The following is a 17,889-nucleotide window of genomic DNA, read 5'->3' as shown; positions in this document are numbered from 1 at the left end:
TAATTGTAATTGACCCCCGCAACCGAAAATAATTTTTCCGCGAATGATTTAAAATTTTTTAACTTAATTTTTTAATAACTTTTTAACGAAGCCTCCATCAACAAATTGATATTCTCTAGAATCTTCCATTAATATTTTTCCTATGGATGGTCAAACACCTTGTATTCTGTCTTAAAAAAATATTCATCCATGTTTCGTATATCTAAAAGAACAACTTGGTAGATATGCGTTTGTAAATTGCAGTCCTCGTTGATAAGGTAATAATCAGTAAGTACTATTGTTTATGGCCTCGGAGACGATCTTTTTAGGTTTATCGTTTGGAATTCGTCCTTTACACGAGATCTTAAATTTTCACTTTGGACGTAAATGGGTTAATTAACGTAAAAACTAAGAACAATCAAAACAAGGTCTGCAGCGATGTCGCGGTGCGAAATACGTAGTGCCAAAATGGTTGATTCACAGATTTCGTGGAGAGGATTGTGTAACTATTTAGCAATCGCTGCACAATATATCGTCCGTTGGATCGTTACCATCTTTCTATACCTTGAGCTTTTAGAAAGTGCAAAGTGCAGAAAGACCGTTTCTAAGAGATTCGTATTCACCGCAATCTGCAACACAACCACTGTTAAACGTATATTTGCAAAAGTGCAACTGGGTCACAGAAATTCTAGAACCAACGTGACGCTTTCGAAAATCGTATTAATTCCATTTTACGCATTTTACGTGACGAAAAAATTATCCAAGCGTAGTTTCGAGTAACAGAGTTTCTTTATTGATTTTGTGTACTCGAAGGCTGATCGTCTTCGGTCTGGACAAAACACTCGTTACTTTCGATCTGGTCGTTTTTTTCCTAAAGTGTGATGAAAACTGATGAACGTAAGCAATCGTGCAATTTCTTGCATCGAACGAATACTTTTACGGAAAATATTGCACGCAGCATATATTGTTAACGTTCGATTATTCGAGAAGATTTTATTTGAAAAAATCTTGAAAAGACGACTGGCCTTAAAAATAAGAAATGTATTATAAATGTAAAAATATTCTTCCTATTTTTTCCCATAATGTTTCTTCTATTTTTTATGGTTCGAATCTCGTTGACACTGTACAAATAATAATTTTCAAAACAAACTTCGAAATGTAAACTTAATCACTTTTATTAATTTAATACGCTACTATTAAGATGACAAAATTGAATTATATATTAACAAAACAAAATTCGATATTCCCAATAGTCTTTTATCTACACAAAAATTTTCAGACGATAGTCAAACTTGTAGATGACAATCCCTGTTGACCATTTCTCGATTAGAATAACTTGTCGTTATCACTTAAAACGCCAAGTGCTACGAAAGCTCTTGACACTTAATACTCTTATCAATAGAATAAACTGAAATGACTCATAAAAACGTGACGTATTTGGTGTTTACTGAATAGTCAACAAGGCCGTACGTAAGAAATCCAATTCTGTTTGTAAACAGTCTAGTGAAATTAACTATACTAACTTAATTCATCGAAAACTTTCCTGAGACGCGAAACTCGTACTCGAAAACAAGGACAAACCAGACGTGCAATAAGTGTTAGTGTTTGAGTTATTCCAATGATTTCAGATATTATTTGTCCAGCTAATTATACAGAATATAGGGGAAACGACTCCAAAGCCCTTGACACACGTTAGAGGACATCCTCTCAACTATCCTTTAAAAGGTTCAACTGTTGTTCATTGTTTCGTTGCAAAGTTATCAACAAAAACGTTGGTAATTATACAGGGTTTCGGCCACCACTGGGAAAAATTTTAATGGGGTATTCTGGAGGCCAAAATAAGACGAAAATCAAGAATATCAATTTGTTGATTGAGTCTCGTTAAAAAGTTATTAAAAAATTAAATTAAAAAATTTCAAATCGTTCTGGAAAAATTATTTTTGGTTACAGGGGTCAATTATAATCATTTTTTGTTAATAAACATACCTTCGAAATTCTATCCACTTCCGAGAAAAAAATTCAATAAATGGATAAATTTTTCGACAAAATTAAAAAATTTCAAATCATTCTGAAAAAATTATTTTTAGTTGTAGGGATCAATTGCAATCATTTTTAGTCAATACACATACCCCCGAAATCCAATACACTTTCGAGAAAAAAATTCCTCACCGAAAATATAATTTGAGGCCAGAAATGTCACCCTAAAATTTCATGCAAATCTTTAAAACATCATAACTTCTGAAAGGATTGGACGATTTTAATGTTTAAAAAGGCAAACTACGCATATTTTGATGGAGAATATATGGAAATTCCAAAAATATTCGAAAAGTTGTTCCTTGACCCCGTAAAATGAGAAGAACCCTATAAAATTTGTCAAACGGCCATAACTCCTACAATAATGAATATATTTCAATAAAATTTTTTTCTAAAGTAGTGCTCATGGTTACCTACATAAAAGTATTAGACAAATTTTCTGTAGGACGTCAAACGAAATTACTAAAAATCAAAAATAAATTTTTAAGAAAAATCGGCAGGGGGTATTTTCGGCGAAAATGAAAAGATTCAAATCATTCTGAAAAAATTATTTTTAGTTGTAGGGATAAATTGCAATCATTTTTGGTGAATATATATACCCCCGACATCCTACCCAGTTTTGAGAAAAAAATTCAGGAAGGTGGACAAATTTTTCGTCGAAATTAAAAAATTTCAAATCGTTCCAGAAAAATTATTTTCAGTTGCGGGGGTCAATAACAATCATTTTTGGTGAATAGACCTATCCCCGAAATCCTACCTACTTTCTAGAAAAAAATTTCAGAACGCGCGGAACTTTAAACGTTAATAATTTTTTAACGATACCTCCATCAACAAATTGGTATTCTTGATTTTCGTCTTATTTTAGCCTCTAGAATCTCTTATTAAAATTTTTCCCATCAATGGCCGAACACTTTGTATAGCAATGAGGATGCAGCTTCAATGACCTTGACCTTGACACATACTATAGAGAATATTCTCCTAATTAACCTACGGGAGATTCTAGCCGTCACGCACTGGTTGTTGCAATGTTATTAACAAAAAGAAAGTTTCATTAATACGTGCACCAACAATGTATAGATTAAAGTATTGGGTTTGATTTAGGTTACGTTATAGTTCCGTTCTGACGTAGGCGGCCGCATTTTTATCTGCCCCAGCCAATACTAATTCAGGTTAGTTTAAGTTGGATTAGGTTAGATATCGTGTACTATCGTATCACTATAAACAAGTGTAACATTTTTCGAACTTCTTTCGTGAATAATGTTCTAACAAACAACGAGCAACGATTAAGAGTTAGGAGGTTATTTGACTCGACTAATAATGTCGCGGTAAACAAATTCAACTATTTTTAAATGTTAAATTCACGAGGGACGTGGATCCCACGTTATTACGGGACTCCCTATATACGCGATTCACAAAATTAGCATACAAAGAGATCCAAATTTATTAAGTGTTTCTCCCTTCTCACAGCCGGACAGTGCACGTGATTATTATTTTAGATACGGTGTCTAGACACTCTCAAGACACCTGAACCGCAATAAATTTGTATTTTTAGACCGCAGGAATTCTACGTTTCGATAATTTCTACATTCTTCCGATTCTAATGTCGAATAAAGATATTATATTAATAGAAAAATTTTGAAATTATTGGTAACCATAAAATTACAATGCTTTTGTTGGTAAAGTTATTTTTGTATTTGTTTCATTGGTGATAAAAATAGAAGTTACTAGATTCTTTTTTATTTGTTTTGATCTATACGGTAACATTTATTTTTTTTTATGATTCATAGTAATTTATAATATTAATTTCATTACACTTTATCCTCTATAGTTTACAATCGTGTGGATTTCAACTTATATTTCTTTTTTTGTACACTCATGTACCTTATAAATTATTATTTATTATTTAGTATGATACACTTTAAAATACTTGTTACAATTTGACGATACTAAAACTTTTCTGCCGTATTAATACTATTTTCATTTAGAATATAATTATAAATAAATTCAAGTGCGAAGGTACACTACGTAGCAAGACGAATTAAAATTAGTCCGAAAATTTTTGTGTCGCAATTAACATTGCGTCGAGAACGCGACTGTATCAACGGAAACAATTCGCTGGGCTTTGCGTGATAAGAATCGCTCGAACGAAACGATACACGTATTTCGAACACTCGGAATTCATAAAGAAAAGCGTGTAAATCGGGACGAAAATTTTTGGTACATTATTTGCCAACGAAACAAAAGTTGTTTTCTTTCAGGTGATTCAGAGAAAGTATATTCAAACTTTGTTACGAGTAGGAAGATTCTTCCCACGAAGTTCAATCAATGCCAAAGACACTCCTCACGGACGTTCGTCAAAATTATTCGAATATTGTTCGCGGAAAACAAAGAGAAAATTAGCAGAATGGCTGAATCGCCAGAGATTCTTTTTTACTACAATCGTATCTATACGCTTTTCAGGATTGGATGTTAAGAATAAAAGTAAATGCCTAACACCAGCTCAAGCATTAGCATTGTACTTCGACCTCGATCTTTCGGAGAGGAAATACATTATTCTAAGAGCAGTCGTCGATGCCTTTTACGTAAGAACTGTTTTCCCAGCTGCTACGCGTTAAGGGGGGCAACACAGTTACGATTTGACAAATAGATATATTTTCGGAATTTTTTTTTTTAACGAACAATACTAACAAATCAATTTACCGCTTACTACGGTTAATATGTACGTTCTAAGGGATCCAGAAAATAAATTTTCAGTCCAATCGATATATACGCTGCTGCAACACCCCTTTTAAAAGATTCATCCAAGTTTTATTTACGGAAGTTATTGACACTTATCTGTACCATTCGCGAGCCGAAAAATAACGCAAAGTGACGCATGATGTCGGATAAAATTAGAAGACAAGGTGGTAAATTTAATAATTTAAATAAATCTGCCTAAATCATTCCATCTTATAGTATTTAGTAAGATAAACATTTTCTGATCTTTGAAATATTGAAGTGAAATTTTGTAAAATTGTATAAAGCAGTAATAAATAGGTTTTTACACAGGGTGTTTGGCTATCCCTGGGAAAAATTTGAATGGGAGATTCTAGAGGCAAAAATAAGGCAAAAATCAAAAATACTAATTTATTGATGGAGACTTCGTTAAAAAGTTATTAACGTTTAAAATTCCGCCCGTACTGAATTTCTTTCTAGAAAGTGGGTAGGATTTTGAGGGTAGGTCTGTTCACCAAAAATGATTGTAACTGACCCCCACAACCGAAAATAATTTTTCCAGAACGATTTGAAATTTTTTAATTTCCGCCGAAAAATTCATACCTTTTTGAATTTTTTGCTCGCAAATGAGTACGATTTCGGGGGTATGTCTATTGACCAAAACTGATTGCAATTGACCCTCAAACACGAAAATAATTTTTTCAGAACGATTTGAAATTTTTTAATTTCGTCGAAAAATTCATATATTCTCGAATTTTTTGCTCGCAAGTGAGTAGGATTTCGGGGGTATGTCTATTGACCAAAACTGGTTGTAATTGGCCCCCGTAACTAAACATAATTTTTCCAAAACGAATTGAAATTTTTTAATTTCGTCGAAAAATTTCATATATTCTCGAATTTTTTTCTCGAAAGTGGATAGGATCTCGAGGGTAGGTCTAATGACCAAAAACGATTGTATTTGACCCCCGCAACCAATAATAATTTTTTCAAAATGATTTGCAATTTTTTAATTTAATTTTTTAATAATTTCTTAATGAAGCCTCGGTCAAGAAATTGATATTCCTGATCTTCGTCTTATTTTTGCCTCTAGAATCTCCCATTACAATTTTCCCTAAGAGTGGCCGAACACACTGTATATTTAAAAAAAATTTTATAAAAATAACGCAACATAAAATTAGAAGACGAGGTGGTGAATTCAATAATCCAGATAAATCTGCTTAGATCATTCCATCTTGTAGTATTTAGTAAGATATACATTTTCTGATCTTTGAAATATTGTAACGAAATTTTGTAAAATTGTATAAAATAATAATATATAATTATATAATTTTTATATATTTTGTTAAATAAATAACATCTTAGTAGACAAAATATTGTTCCCCTCTTTTTTTACACTCGATATTCTTTATGAGTCTGTTAGATTTATTAATTTATATTATAGTATATTTGATTAAATTTAAATATATTCTCGACGCAGAATTTAGAAGACGTCCCTGGAGAACTGCATTGCAGTTTCTGCTGCTACCTATCGGGAGTCCTATAACAAATTGGCACGGCTGCAAGACGATTCGTACGGTCTGCAGTTGCAGAGGACTAACGAGAGTTATAAAAAAATTATTGGATTAAGTTTCCTAAACTTAAAACTCGTGAAAATCTGTTTCTTCAAAAAAATGTTGCTGTCTAAAACTATTAACCTTCTTTTATTCATACTCCGTGGGCCACCCTGTATATTCGTTACAACGTGCACACATAAATGACAAATAAATAATACAGAGGTCTACTTTTTTCGAAAGTACGCGATCGAGATGGTGATTTTATTTGGTTTTTCAAATTGAGAGACCCGCCTTTGGCGAGAGCCGCGAGAAAAAACCCTACTCGAAGAAAATAACCAAATGTCAACGCCAACGCAATGGCCGTAGGATTCAGAATAAACGAGAGATCGAAGGAGAGAAGATTCAAGTGGCTCGAGACACTGATGTCGATAAGAAGTGGATCGTAAAAGATCGTACAGTTGGAAAATAGCTATTACCCAACATCGAATAAGTGGCATTTCATCATGTTTTCAAATGGGTTCATCCGCCCCTAAAATTCAAATTCAGAAAAGTAATCCTTATAATTTGCAAACAATCTCACTATTATTTACTAAACCTTGCGGTAGATTATTTCACAGCTGTCCAAGAAATAAAAATTACTTTTCTTTACAGAGACAAGCACCTTCGCCCTTCCAACTTTTAAATGAGATTTCAACGGGAGAAATTGGAGAAATTATGCATGCACCGATGGAAGAAACTAACAAGGTTGTTGATACGATAAAAAATATTCGTTCCGCGAATTAAATAAAAATATTATTACTGCTTTATATCGAAGCAAAGAAAATACGAAACTCATCGAACCTCTTCAAAGAATTATTCTGGCGTAAGCCAATATTTTGAGCACTGTTAGTAAACAAGCTAAAGAACCGAACGGTCGTATCTAAATGGAGATGTGACGGTACAACTCATAGTGAATACAAACAGAAATTCAAGGAGTCCCGGGTAACTCTAAGCATCCTCTAGACTTCTCTTGTGCCTCTGCAATTAATTCGCGGACGCATGGTCGTTGCCGATGGGTGTAAATTTATTGTCTGATAAAATCCTCAAGAGCTCGAGAGTAGACCCTAAGCTTTCCCAGACTTTGTACAGCGCCAGAACACTTTGAAGATCTTAACTGGCACTAAACATTCGCTTGTCGAAATATTCTGATGTCGATTACCTAAGTACACTTCAAAGAACAGCAACCATAAACGTACTTTTGACGGAATCAAATTTAAGCTGATGTTGAGCCAAAATTCACAGAGAGTTTTAATTATGGACATACCCCTCGACTTATTTCAATAAAACAAACAATTATCGTACATTTGAAGAACCTTTATTGCTTAATATCTGATCAACTGTTAAAATTTGATAGAAACTGCTGAGTAAAGGTCAAATATTTGTTCAATTCTCGTTGGTTTCAACGCCTCTGATCCAAAACGTTACGATCTATTACGATTTCTCGTTTCGTATTTCGATGAAACAATGGATATATAAATTTTTCTCGTGATCGTAATGAACACTACTAGAAAATGCATTGCTTCGAGACTCGTTCTTTTTTTTTTATCGCTATATACCATAAACATAGCGCGCATATCGTATGTCGAGTAGAGGAAATTAGACCAGGCACCGCCACGCGAGGCTTAACCGAAGCATTCCACATATTGCTCGATATGATAGATTTATGTAAATAATATGGCTACGGAAACGTAACGTCCCCTTTTCAGATTATTCAATTATGAATAATTAAGTTAATAATAAAACTTATCACAATTTGTTAAGTATACATCGTCAAATTATTCATCGTGTCTAGAAATGAACTGCACACATAAACATAGCCATCCATCGTGATTGCATACAAGATGAATAATTCTCGACATTCAATAATTAAATGGTGCGCCCATAATATGTAGCATACAGGGTGTCCCAAAAGTTTCTGATTAATCTAGGTAGATAAGATCTTATAAAATGAAAATTTTAGAAATGTTATGTAGTTACACGCCAGGTAAAAACCTCAATTGTTTGCATAAAAAATGCCCATTGGAATGAATAATCCGCAGAATATCATAACTAAAAAAAAAATTCTACATCCAAGTGGTAGGTTTATAATGATACAATGAAAATATAATTAAACAATTATTAAACTTTTATGATTGATGGGTGGACTAAATATAATGATTTATGGTCACATCAGCTATAATTTTAAGATAGACATTAACATTTTAGAAAGTAGAGATCGGTTATCTGAATTTAAAAACAGAGCACACTAAGTGTTTAAAATATATTGCAAGGACAAAATTCATTATCTGAGATTGTTGTTCACATGCTACAGAAGTCATAGATATATACTTTTTATACAAAAAAATTCCTCTTTCGCAATAGCCTCCTCATTCCTTGAATTTAAATATAATAGATAATTTGAAAAATCTCTCAAGACCAGTATATGCATAAAGGGAATAACTTAAAAATATATATCAGTTGAAATACTGCATTGCAACAGAATAGAATAGTTCGCTATCACTATGATTAACTGAAATAATAGGAAGTTCCACAGATTGCGAAAACCAAATTAACTTATATTCTTTCTAGCTATGTTTTATGTTAAAGGCATATTTAATTAATTTAAAGGTTGGCATTATAAGAAATTTAATTAACTATCGAACTAAAAGCAGTTATAAATTCTTCACCTATAATAATTTCACATTATTTGTTACAATTAAAAAAGACATTGGATTATATGATTGAAGAATTAGATGTAACACATGTATATTCTCTTTTTGTCTACAAATATCTATAAAGCAGTGTTTTTTAAACTTTATTTCTTTGCGAAACCTGCCAATAATAGCAAATCTGTAACGAACCCCCTAGAGTACAACTAAATTTTCAGTTTTTCAATATATTTTAAATGTGTTTTTTTATATAAATGATTTACATTTAAAAAATCATAATATAGTTTAAACAGTTTTATACTTTTCAATGCAAAAAATAGATTTTAAAATAATTATTGAGTTCCCATGACTCTTCTTAAAATTTAATTATATAATAAAATACTACAAGAAGCATGTTTTTAAATCTACAGTATAATATATTTCCAATTTTTCCTTAAATATTTCGCAAACCCCAGGGGGCCGCGAATCGCAGTTTGAGAAACACTGGTACGAAGAATCATGTCCTGCTAGCAATCAAATATTTTTCAGGGCCAAGCGGAAATAATTATCAGTATACTACAACAAATGATACGACATTTCCGCACATACGTATTTACATAACTATCCGAAATAATCTTTAAAATAATTAATTACTAATGGCCCCCGTTCTCAAAAGTAATAAACCGAATACTGCATTCGCTGTCTTTCGATCTTTCAAATTGTGTATCGTTAAATAGTATAGAAATTCGAAATATTCGAAAACTGTTGTTAAGAGGATTTTATTAAACAAGCAATGACAGAGGCATTGCAAAGAAGAAAGTTGTGGAATAAATGGTTACAACTTACCAAATGTTGTCCGCAACAGCATTGTTCGATAGGTGGTAGGTCGAGATACCATGCTGTCGTACAGCATGGCGTGATGTGCCGAAGTAGCACTTAACGAATCTTCTTTCTTGATGTTCAAACACGCGCGACACTCAACCATTGTTCGTTGGAAAAGAAAAGACAAGCGACAATTTAAAAAACAAATGACGGGCACGCACGTTCATACATCGAAGACTGCATCCACACACCTGACACGCACATGCACACACCCTCGCTAGCAAAAATGTATACGCATCAAACATTCAATTGGAAAGCATGGTATTAAACATACAATGCTTGAGTGAACGAAACGCGCACCCGATTTTTATTAAACGCGACACGTTCGATTCGAGGATAGGAAAACGAGGTAACCTATGCCTGCATTGAAACGATACTGCGGCCGAACGTATATACTTTAACGGTCCAATCGTATGAGAAAAACGATTCTTACAAAAGCCCGGTTTCCTGACACAAATTGATCGATCGAATTAAAAGAAACGAATACACGAACAAACCGTAATTCTCCCTTACTAACCTATGCGTTGTACGTCGACCGGTTGTCACGATTACTTGACGAGTTCAAAACATTTCCGCGACACTCACTTGTGCAGATATCACGACGGCTGCCATATTGGATTCTCATTTCGCAAACCACCGACAAGGTGCTTATGAAGAAAGACAATCTTACGAGATTTCACGAAAAATGTATCCGACGCTAGCGACATCTTTAAGAACACTACAGTATTTTGAAACATCACGTCATACCATTGTGGTTATTCAATAATGAATCAATAAACATAAAGAATTACGCATTATGTAAAATGAAATAATTGCAAATCATCGAAACAAAGTTACAATTAACTGACAATGATAAGAAATAATAACGTATGTTTGGAATTTATGTTTGCATTTATATAAGGGTGGCATAAACGATTGAACGTATTCGATGCAGTACTGCCCCCTTTAATTTAACAAAATTTGTTCCCTTAAATTTAAATAAAGTGTCCCCACTATGTTCGTATAAGTTTGTATAGAATTATTTCCTATTCCTATTCAAAGGAAAGTCGCGAGTAAAAAAAAATTACCAAGTAATAAAGAAACTTTCATTTTCTGTAACCTTTGTCATACGTTTATGAAAAAAAATATTGACGGGCTACTAAAATTTTTCCGATTAAAATGAGCCCAAACATAATGTAAATCAAATTAATTATAGCAGCACATGCAAATTAATTATCCAAATCAAGTTAATTGCCAGACAAATACAAAATAACATACAACTGACCGTCTATAGAATGCGATCGAGTAGTTCCTCGGTGGTGAATGAATAATGTTTTTGCTCTGTGGAAGTCATCAGCAAAATTATCGAAATAGTTCTGCTGAATCCAAGCATGCACTTATAGGATGCAAAGAATCTGAAAAGAGACAATAAATATTACAATTTTAGTTTGTAATTTTCCTCCCTCGTAATTTTAATTTTTGAATAACAAAGGTATAATTACTTGACTGATTTCAGTTTCACTATGATTGATGAAGAATATACGTATATCTTTACACTGTATAACTTTTGAGTACGTGTACTAAGAAATGATTCTGTTTAGCTGCCAGATTTTAGCTTGAATGTTTGCTAATCCATTAAACGAATTTTTGTAACACAAAACATAGATTTGACATTTTAATTTGATATTTAATTTTAATTCCTACCGCTAAGAGCGTTGAAATCTTATTCAACTTTCAGTCGATAACGTTGAACATGATATTGAATGGCACAGTGACTATAAAGTTCCCTTCTCCAGAATTGTCTCTAAGAGAATGTTGTATCGAATGTTCAGTCTATTCCATACCTCGTCTATGATGTAACTAACTTAAATAATACATCGAATGTAAATTGTGCAAATGTAAAAATATCCATTATGTCTAAGACTAACTTGTAATTATTTTTTCTATATCATTAAAAATTAAACATGTATCCCATTCCTTTTTTATATATTCTGCAGTACACTAATTACTTTAATTTTATGCTGTTATATTTATTCAATTACTATCAAGTAATCAAAAGATATTCTTTTCAAGATTTCAGTATTACACAGACAAAATATTTGCACAGGTAAAGTATAATAATTTTTTATACACATCTCGATATGCAGTATCGGATGTTTTATAATACTGATTATTTATTAGATCAATCGATAATACAATTTTACTTTCAACATTAACAAAAAAGCTATCAAATGTTGTTGTGTCTCTTTATGTTATATATTCTATGCTTGTGTAGACTGTCTCTAAATTTTTCCCGCATTCCAAACTTAAATTTTGAAGATGGCAGGTGTTAAAACCGGCGAAGAATCAATGGATATAGAAATTGTACCATCTACAAGTAGTTTTAATGTAAAAAATAAGGAAAAAGATGCCAAGTTAAATTTACCATGGTACGTTATCATTTAAGGCGCTACAAGCTATGAATGATTAGGTATCAAGTTGTTGAGGTTAAATTTTTGAAAAGGCAATTTATCGTAAAAATGAACATTTTTTTTAGGATTGAAAAGTACAGACCACACGTTTTTTCGGATATTGTTGGTAACGAAGACACAGTATCCAGACTTTCTGTCTTTGCTCAACATGGAAATTGTCCAAATATAATCATTGCTGGACCTCCAGGAGTTGGTAAAACTACAACAATTTTGTGCTTAGCACGTATTCTTTTAGGGCAAGCTTTTAAGGAATCGGTGCTGGAGCTAAATGCTTCAAATGACAGAGGAATAGATGTTGTTAGAAATAAAATTAAGATGTTTGCCCAAAAGAGGGTACATATATTTGATACATTTCAGGCTGTGTTCTACTGTACACACTGCTGCAATAACTATTTTGTAATTACTTAAAACTAGGTCAACCTTCCAAAGGGAAAACATAAAATAGTAATTTTAGACGAAGCTGATAGCATGACAGATGGTGCACAACAGGCATTGCGCAGAACCATGGAAATATATAGTAATACGACTAGATTTGCATTAGCTTGTAATAATAGTGAAAAAATTATTGAACCAATACAGTCACGTTGTGCTATGTTACGATATGGAAAATTATCAGATGCGCAAGTTTTAACAAAAGTTATCGAAGTTTGTGGGAAGGAAAATGTAGATAAAAAGATTGTATTACTATATACCAATTTAAGTTTAATAATATTCGTAACGTGCGAAATAACATGTTTGAATTATATTTGGGCAGATTTCATACACTGACGATGGCTTAGAAGCAATAGTGTTTACTGCTCAAGGTGACATGAGACAAGCATTAAATAATTTACAGTCAACGTATAATGGTTTTGGTCATGTAAATAGCGAAAATGTGTTTAAAGTTTGCGATGAACCACATCCATTACTCGTTAAAGAAATGCTTGACTTTTGTTCAGAGGGTAGAATTTGTAAAGCATATGGGGTACGACATTTTGTTACTATTTAATAAATTCTAACGTATAATATACACTTGAAATGTACATTTAATAAACTTGAACAGGTAATGGAACATTTATGGGCAATGGGATATTCTGCAGAAGATTTAATTAGTAATATATTCAGAGTTTGTAAAAACTTACCGATTGATGAAAAATTAAAATTAGAATTTGTAAAAGTAAGTTGTAGCAAATTTTGTTTATTTTTCGATGTATTGCACACGGAATTATTACTTGTTCATGAAATTAATAAAGTCGCGTGTTCGTATGTTTTGATTTTAGGAAATTGGAATAACTCATCTTGGAATAGTAGATGGAATTAACAGTTTGTTGCAAATGAATAGTCTTTTAGCTCGGCTCTGTAATGCAGCTGTGCAGCATGTTTGATCATTGTATCAATAATGGTTATGTTTATTAAAAATAAAACTTTTTATATATTTGTCTTACAGAATTCTTTATTAAAAAATAGTTGTTTGAATAGGAAAGGTGGTGGTCATTTTAAATGCATAAGTGCATTTTATTGTACTTATTACATTACATGTATCTCTAAATATTTCTTCGAATTTCGTAATATTTTTAACATTATATTTCATCAACTTCGACTAGCAATTAGAAAAAATTCAATTATTAAACTAATTTTTGTCGCACAAAAATAAAATAGAATCCTTCTTAGACTTATAATAATACTAAATACTTTAAATGGTTGAGTATGTTTTTGAAAGGCATCTTTCGCGTATTTCGTATGAAACGTTTATGATAATATTTATATTGATAATCTTATGCTTTAATTATTTTGATGAGTAATCAAATTTGCACTTTAATTGATCAAGTTGTTCGTCTTATTCGATAATGTTTTCATTAGAACACACACGTACAACGAAATATTTTTATAAAGGGCGGATGTAAGCAGAAAGAAAACAATATATACTTACTCTAGCTTACTTAATTCTTGCCCAGAGGTCTCCGGGTCCATTTGGACTCATGCAAATTATTCATCCAGAGTCCTGAAGTTTTTATTTTTAATAAATAATAATATCAATACTAATAGAGCTTGTGAACAATCAATCATAACCACTGTGCTGGAATGCGAAATAATAAAATTTCAATTCGTGTCAAAATGAACCCAGAGTCCGCCGTGCGGTCGCTAAAATTATTATTCGAGGATTAACCTATAAAAAATAGTCTGTGAACAAATTTCGTTCGAAGTAATTCAGTCTTCAAATACATGTATCAAGTATCAAAGTATCAAACTTTATTTACATACTTATTATCTAAAATCTTTCTAAGTTACATGAAATTTCTTCTTTAATAGTGGAGATCTTCAATTATTATTATTCAATACTAAATTAAGAAACAAAGCTTTCTGCTTCTCCAATGCAAGACGGTTCTCTATCTTTTTGTCCCGTGGGAAGTTCTATCGTTTGTTCTGCGGAACCTGATATCTTTCATTAGTTTTAATGAAATTTTGCCAAATTACGTTTGAGATTTTCGTCGCAACACTACTAGCCATAGAGATGCTAAAAGATTTGCTTCTCGTAAAAATAAAATGTTTATAGAAAGAATGTGCGTCATCGAATAGAATTGAATTCGCGAACATTATCCACACAATAACATTTTCTTCGATTAGCACCACTTTTCCATCGTAACGGGTGCTAAATGTGGTCTTGGTTTAGGAGATGGCCAACGTAGTGCACTCTGGCAGGATTCTGCCCTGGACGGAGTCCTTGGTGGTGGTTGAGGCGAATTATATTGCAATTCCTGAATTTGATTGCACGTTTCTTCATTTATATCCCCTCGTGTGTTCTTCTCGATCGGTGGATCGCCTTTATGGTTCCTCTTTGTTGGTTTCTTAGCTATATCATGATGGGCAACAGGTGGCGCGCTTTCCACAGATTGTAGGCTAGCTGCACGATGCAAAGACAGTCGTAACGGTTTTTTCGGTGGAGCTGGACGAGATTTCGTCTCTTGAGAACAATATACCATCGATGTGTCGGAGTTCTCTGACGCTCGTGATTGTATGTCCTGAAACAGTAGGAAACCTTGAAATATTCGAATTTTTATCATGTATCTTGTTTAAAAGTTTAATTGGAAATAAATAGGTACTTTTTATAGAGTATACTAATAATACGACGCAGTAGGGGTTATGTTAATATTCGCAATGTACCTGAAATCGATAATACGTTGGTTCAGAGTCAAAGTCTAAAGCTTGAGTTTGCGACGAGTCTTTGCGATTTTTAGACAAATGTTCCATAGCTGATTCAACCCGGGGTGGTCTTCTGCGTTGTAATTGCGATTGTATTTGTATTTGTTTGCAATCCAGGCTCGCGGTCGATCCGGTCAATTGAAATCCTTGGTGCTTTTGCCTAGTCCGCGATTTATGATGATTGTTTGATACAGCGTCCAACGACAAATTAACGTCCTTCAGAGTTTTCGGTTCTATCAAACGTTTCGAATGATCGCTGTGTCTGTTCCTCACTGTAGGTAGACTCTGACGTAGCTCCATTGAATTTCTCACATTGAGACCAGGAAGGTTCGCAACTAACGCAGTTACTTGTGGCCCCTTTTGAAAAACCTGTATAATTAGGAAAAGGCAAATTTTAGAATAAAATACTTGGCTGACACAAAGGTATATTTAATCGAGGTAGTTTTAAATATTTCAGTTTGATGCATGTAACGTCATTTAAAAAAAAATGTTTTTTTATTTGTTCGTTTCAGATAAGCTGAATCAAGATGGCAGCCATTCGGTTTTTTGAGGTAGCTCGAACGTATTGTTGAATAACTTATTTAAATTTTATTACCTTGCATTAAAAAAATTTATGTGTAAAAAATGTACCATTTCGTCGAATTTGTAGAAGACACTTAAGATCGGCGATGTATTATTTCCGTCTCGTACCTGAACTTGTTCTTGACGAGTCGGCGGAGGATCCGCGGGGACCTCGGCTCTACTTGGTGCCAGAAGATCCCTAACCTGTTCCTCGAGATATCCGATTCTGTGAGTCAACCTAAGGTTATCTGATCGCAGCGTGCGGAGTGCTGCAAGGGATTCACCTTTTCGAAGGACCACGATTTGTGCTGCATCGGGCGCGACGGCCAGTAGCCTCGCTAAGTCGCTCCTGCCTGCCCCCACCACAAGTTTCCCGTTTACTTCCAAGATCCTGGAAACAATACTGACTGATACGTCCGAACGCCACGAGCATTGCTACACTTAATTGGTTGAAATTTTTTTTTAACGCCACTTATACGGCTTACAATGTCGATACCAGTTAATTAAAGCGGCTGGCGACGCTCAGAACAGTTTCCACTCTTCCTACAAATTGGTGTGAGCTATTCATATATATTAATAGTACTTTTAAAAATAGTTTTAAGATTCATTTTACTTGTATAATATCTATTTCTTCTTTACATTACGTTTTTGTATAGTCAATTACACTAACTAAAATATCTTCATTGTATTTAACGGCACGAAAAATGTTCGAGGAAGGGAATGGAAATTCGCGACGCGAGGAGTCATATATTATGATAAAAATCACTATTCTCTCACGTTCACGGAAACAGGTTCAACGATTCGTCTAACAACGTTGGCGTTGCGACTCTGCCAGCATTTGTATTCTTCGTTTCCTAACAGTAATTTTAAATTGTTGAACGAAATTATGAAAACATGGTCGAATTTGTTTCATTATTAATGTATAAAGTTCCACGGAAAGATACGGAAATTCTATGGATGAAATTTGACGTATATTCATTTTGTTTGCTGTTTATGAAAAGTAAAGGAAATATGGAATACAGGTGCGTCGAGTTTTAACGACTATTCCCGGAGGATATCCATGAGTAGGAGGAAAGACGATGGGGTCATGTGAAGTCGTAGGTGCAATTAGCGGGGGCACACGGCGAACTTCCGGTGCTGCTTCACGCTACGGTGAACTGTTGGGAACCAAATGCCAAGATTGCATTATTGTTCTACACCGATAGCCAGGTTACGTACTATAAACCACACGACGTTACACACTGTGTATTTACTCTGTTCTCTTTTAACAATCTTTTTCTTTTCTCTTGTCTCCCGTTTCTTATTTACTTTCTTATCCGCGAACGTCTCTTTACTATTTCCCTCTCTTTCTTGTTTTACTTTTTTCTTGTTTGTCTCGACAAATACCGCGGATCCGTTACATGCCGATCAATGTGCCGAGACGTAGATCAAACAAGGACTTGAGTAAATCCATAACAAGGTATGGTCGACCGGGGTTCTCAACCAAGAGTTTCAAAATTTTTTAGAATATTAAAGTAAAGTCGAAAACCAGAGAAGTCTAAATATTTTAAATCCTTAATTTTTATCAAGCATAGCAAAGTATATTCATACAAAAATTCATAAATATTGCTTAGTTTTGTTTGTGGAAATATTTTATTTATAATTCTTTTTGACCTATACTTGTTTTTTATTGATAGAATTTTTTAGATTATTTTGATATAAAAATAATCCACGTGAAGGGTATTAATATCGATTAAATAATAAATTTTTAATATTATACACATATTATTGAAATGCACGTTTTGAGTCAGTCTTGAGAACGAGGATATTTTTATTTATGACAAAGTGAGAGAATAGAGCAGAAAATGTTGAGAACCACTGGTCTACAGT

General features: G+C 33.2%; 4 protein-coding genes across 11 annotated transcripts in view; 2 read left to right on the top strand and 2 right to left on the bottom strand.

The window, feature by feature from the left end:
- LOC122400835 (neuronal calcium sensor 2) overlaps window positions 1-11,150 on the bottom strand; it is a 162,626-nt gene extending 151,476 nt beyond the window's left edge. The window contains exon 1 of one of the 2 annotated variants that reach the window (XM_043402512.1): window positions 11,094-11,150. The gene's annotated coding sequence lies outside the window, so the exon portion shown is untranslated. Of the gene's footprint in view, window positions 1-9,793; window positions 9,869-11,093 lie in introns of those variants that run through there. The other variant, XM_043402511.1, reaches the window with a different exon arrangement.
- A 951-nt stretch (window positions 11,151-12,101) lies between these two features.
- On the top strand, window positions 12,102-13,643 carry LOC122400883 (replication factor C subunit 2). Its single transcript, XM_043402618.1, has 6 exons — window positions 12,102-12,237; window positions 12,345-12,612; window positions 12,694-12,942; window positions 13,034-13,243; window positions 13,322-13,435; window positions 13,539-13,643. The coding sequence occupies exons 1-6, from the start codon at window positions 12,128-12,130 to the stop codon at window positions 13,641-13,643; spliced, it is 1,056 nt and encodes a 351-aa protein (XP_043258553.1). The 5' UTR covers window positions 12,102-12,127.
- A 417-nt stretch (window positions 13,644-14,060) lies between these two features.
- Window positions 14,061-17,889, bottom strand: part of LOC122400858 — a 47,596-nt gene continuing 43,767 nt past the window's right edge. Inside the window, exons 9-11 of the mRNA XM_043402572.1 lie at window positions 16,150-16,411; window positions 15,421-15,828; window positions 14,061-15,278 (exon numbers count right to left, since the gene is read on the bottom strand). Of these exons, the coding sequence (XP_043258507.1) occupies window positions 14,880-15,278; window positions 15,421-15,828; window positions 16,150-16,411 (1,069 nt within the window). The 3' untranslated portion in view covers window positions 14,061-14,879. The remainder of the gene's footprint in view (window positions 15,279-15,420; window positions 15,829-16,149; window positions 16,412-17,889) is intronic.
- LOC122400859 overlaps window positions 16,285-17,889 on the top strand; it is a 216,242-nt gene continuing 214,637 nt past the window's right edge. For 6 of the 7 annotated variants that reach the window (XM_043402580.1, XM_043402578.1, XM_043402577.1 and 3 more), the window contains exon 1: window positions 16,885-17,229. The gene's annotated coding sequence lies outside the window, so the exon portion shown is untranslated. Of the gene's footprint in view, window positions 16,576-16,884; window positions 17,230-17,889 lie in introns of those variants that run through there. The other variant, XM_043402574.1, reaches the window with a different exon arrangement.

The sequence above is a fragment of the Colletes gigas genome, unplaced genomic scaffold (assembly GCF_013123115.1).
Source record: "Colletes gigas isolate AHSC1104 unplaced genomic scaffold, ASM1312311v1 Colletes_gigas_Sc00020, whole genome shotgun sequence".
Classification (NCBI taxonomy): Eukaryota; Metazoa; Arthropoda; class Insecta; order Hymenoptera; family Colletidae; genus Colletes; species Colletes gigas.
This window is presented reverse-complemented; position numbering and strand designations above follow the sequence as displayed.

Bases quoted from the DNA above. Each gene is read 5' to 3' on its own strand.
- LOC122400883 (XM_043402618.1), top strand. From the start codon at position 12,128: ATGGCAGGTGTTAAAACCGGCGAAGAATCAATGGATATAGAAATTGTA. The intron at 12,613-12,693 runs GTACATATATTT...ACTTAAAACTAG, and splicing joins AGATGTTTGCCCAAAAGAGG to GTCAACCTTCCAAAGGGAAA. The intron at 13,244-13,321 runs GTACGACATTTT...AAACTTGAACAG, and splicing joins GAATTTGTAAAGCATATGGG to GTAATGGAACATTTATGGGC.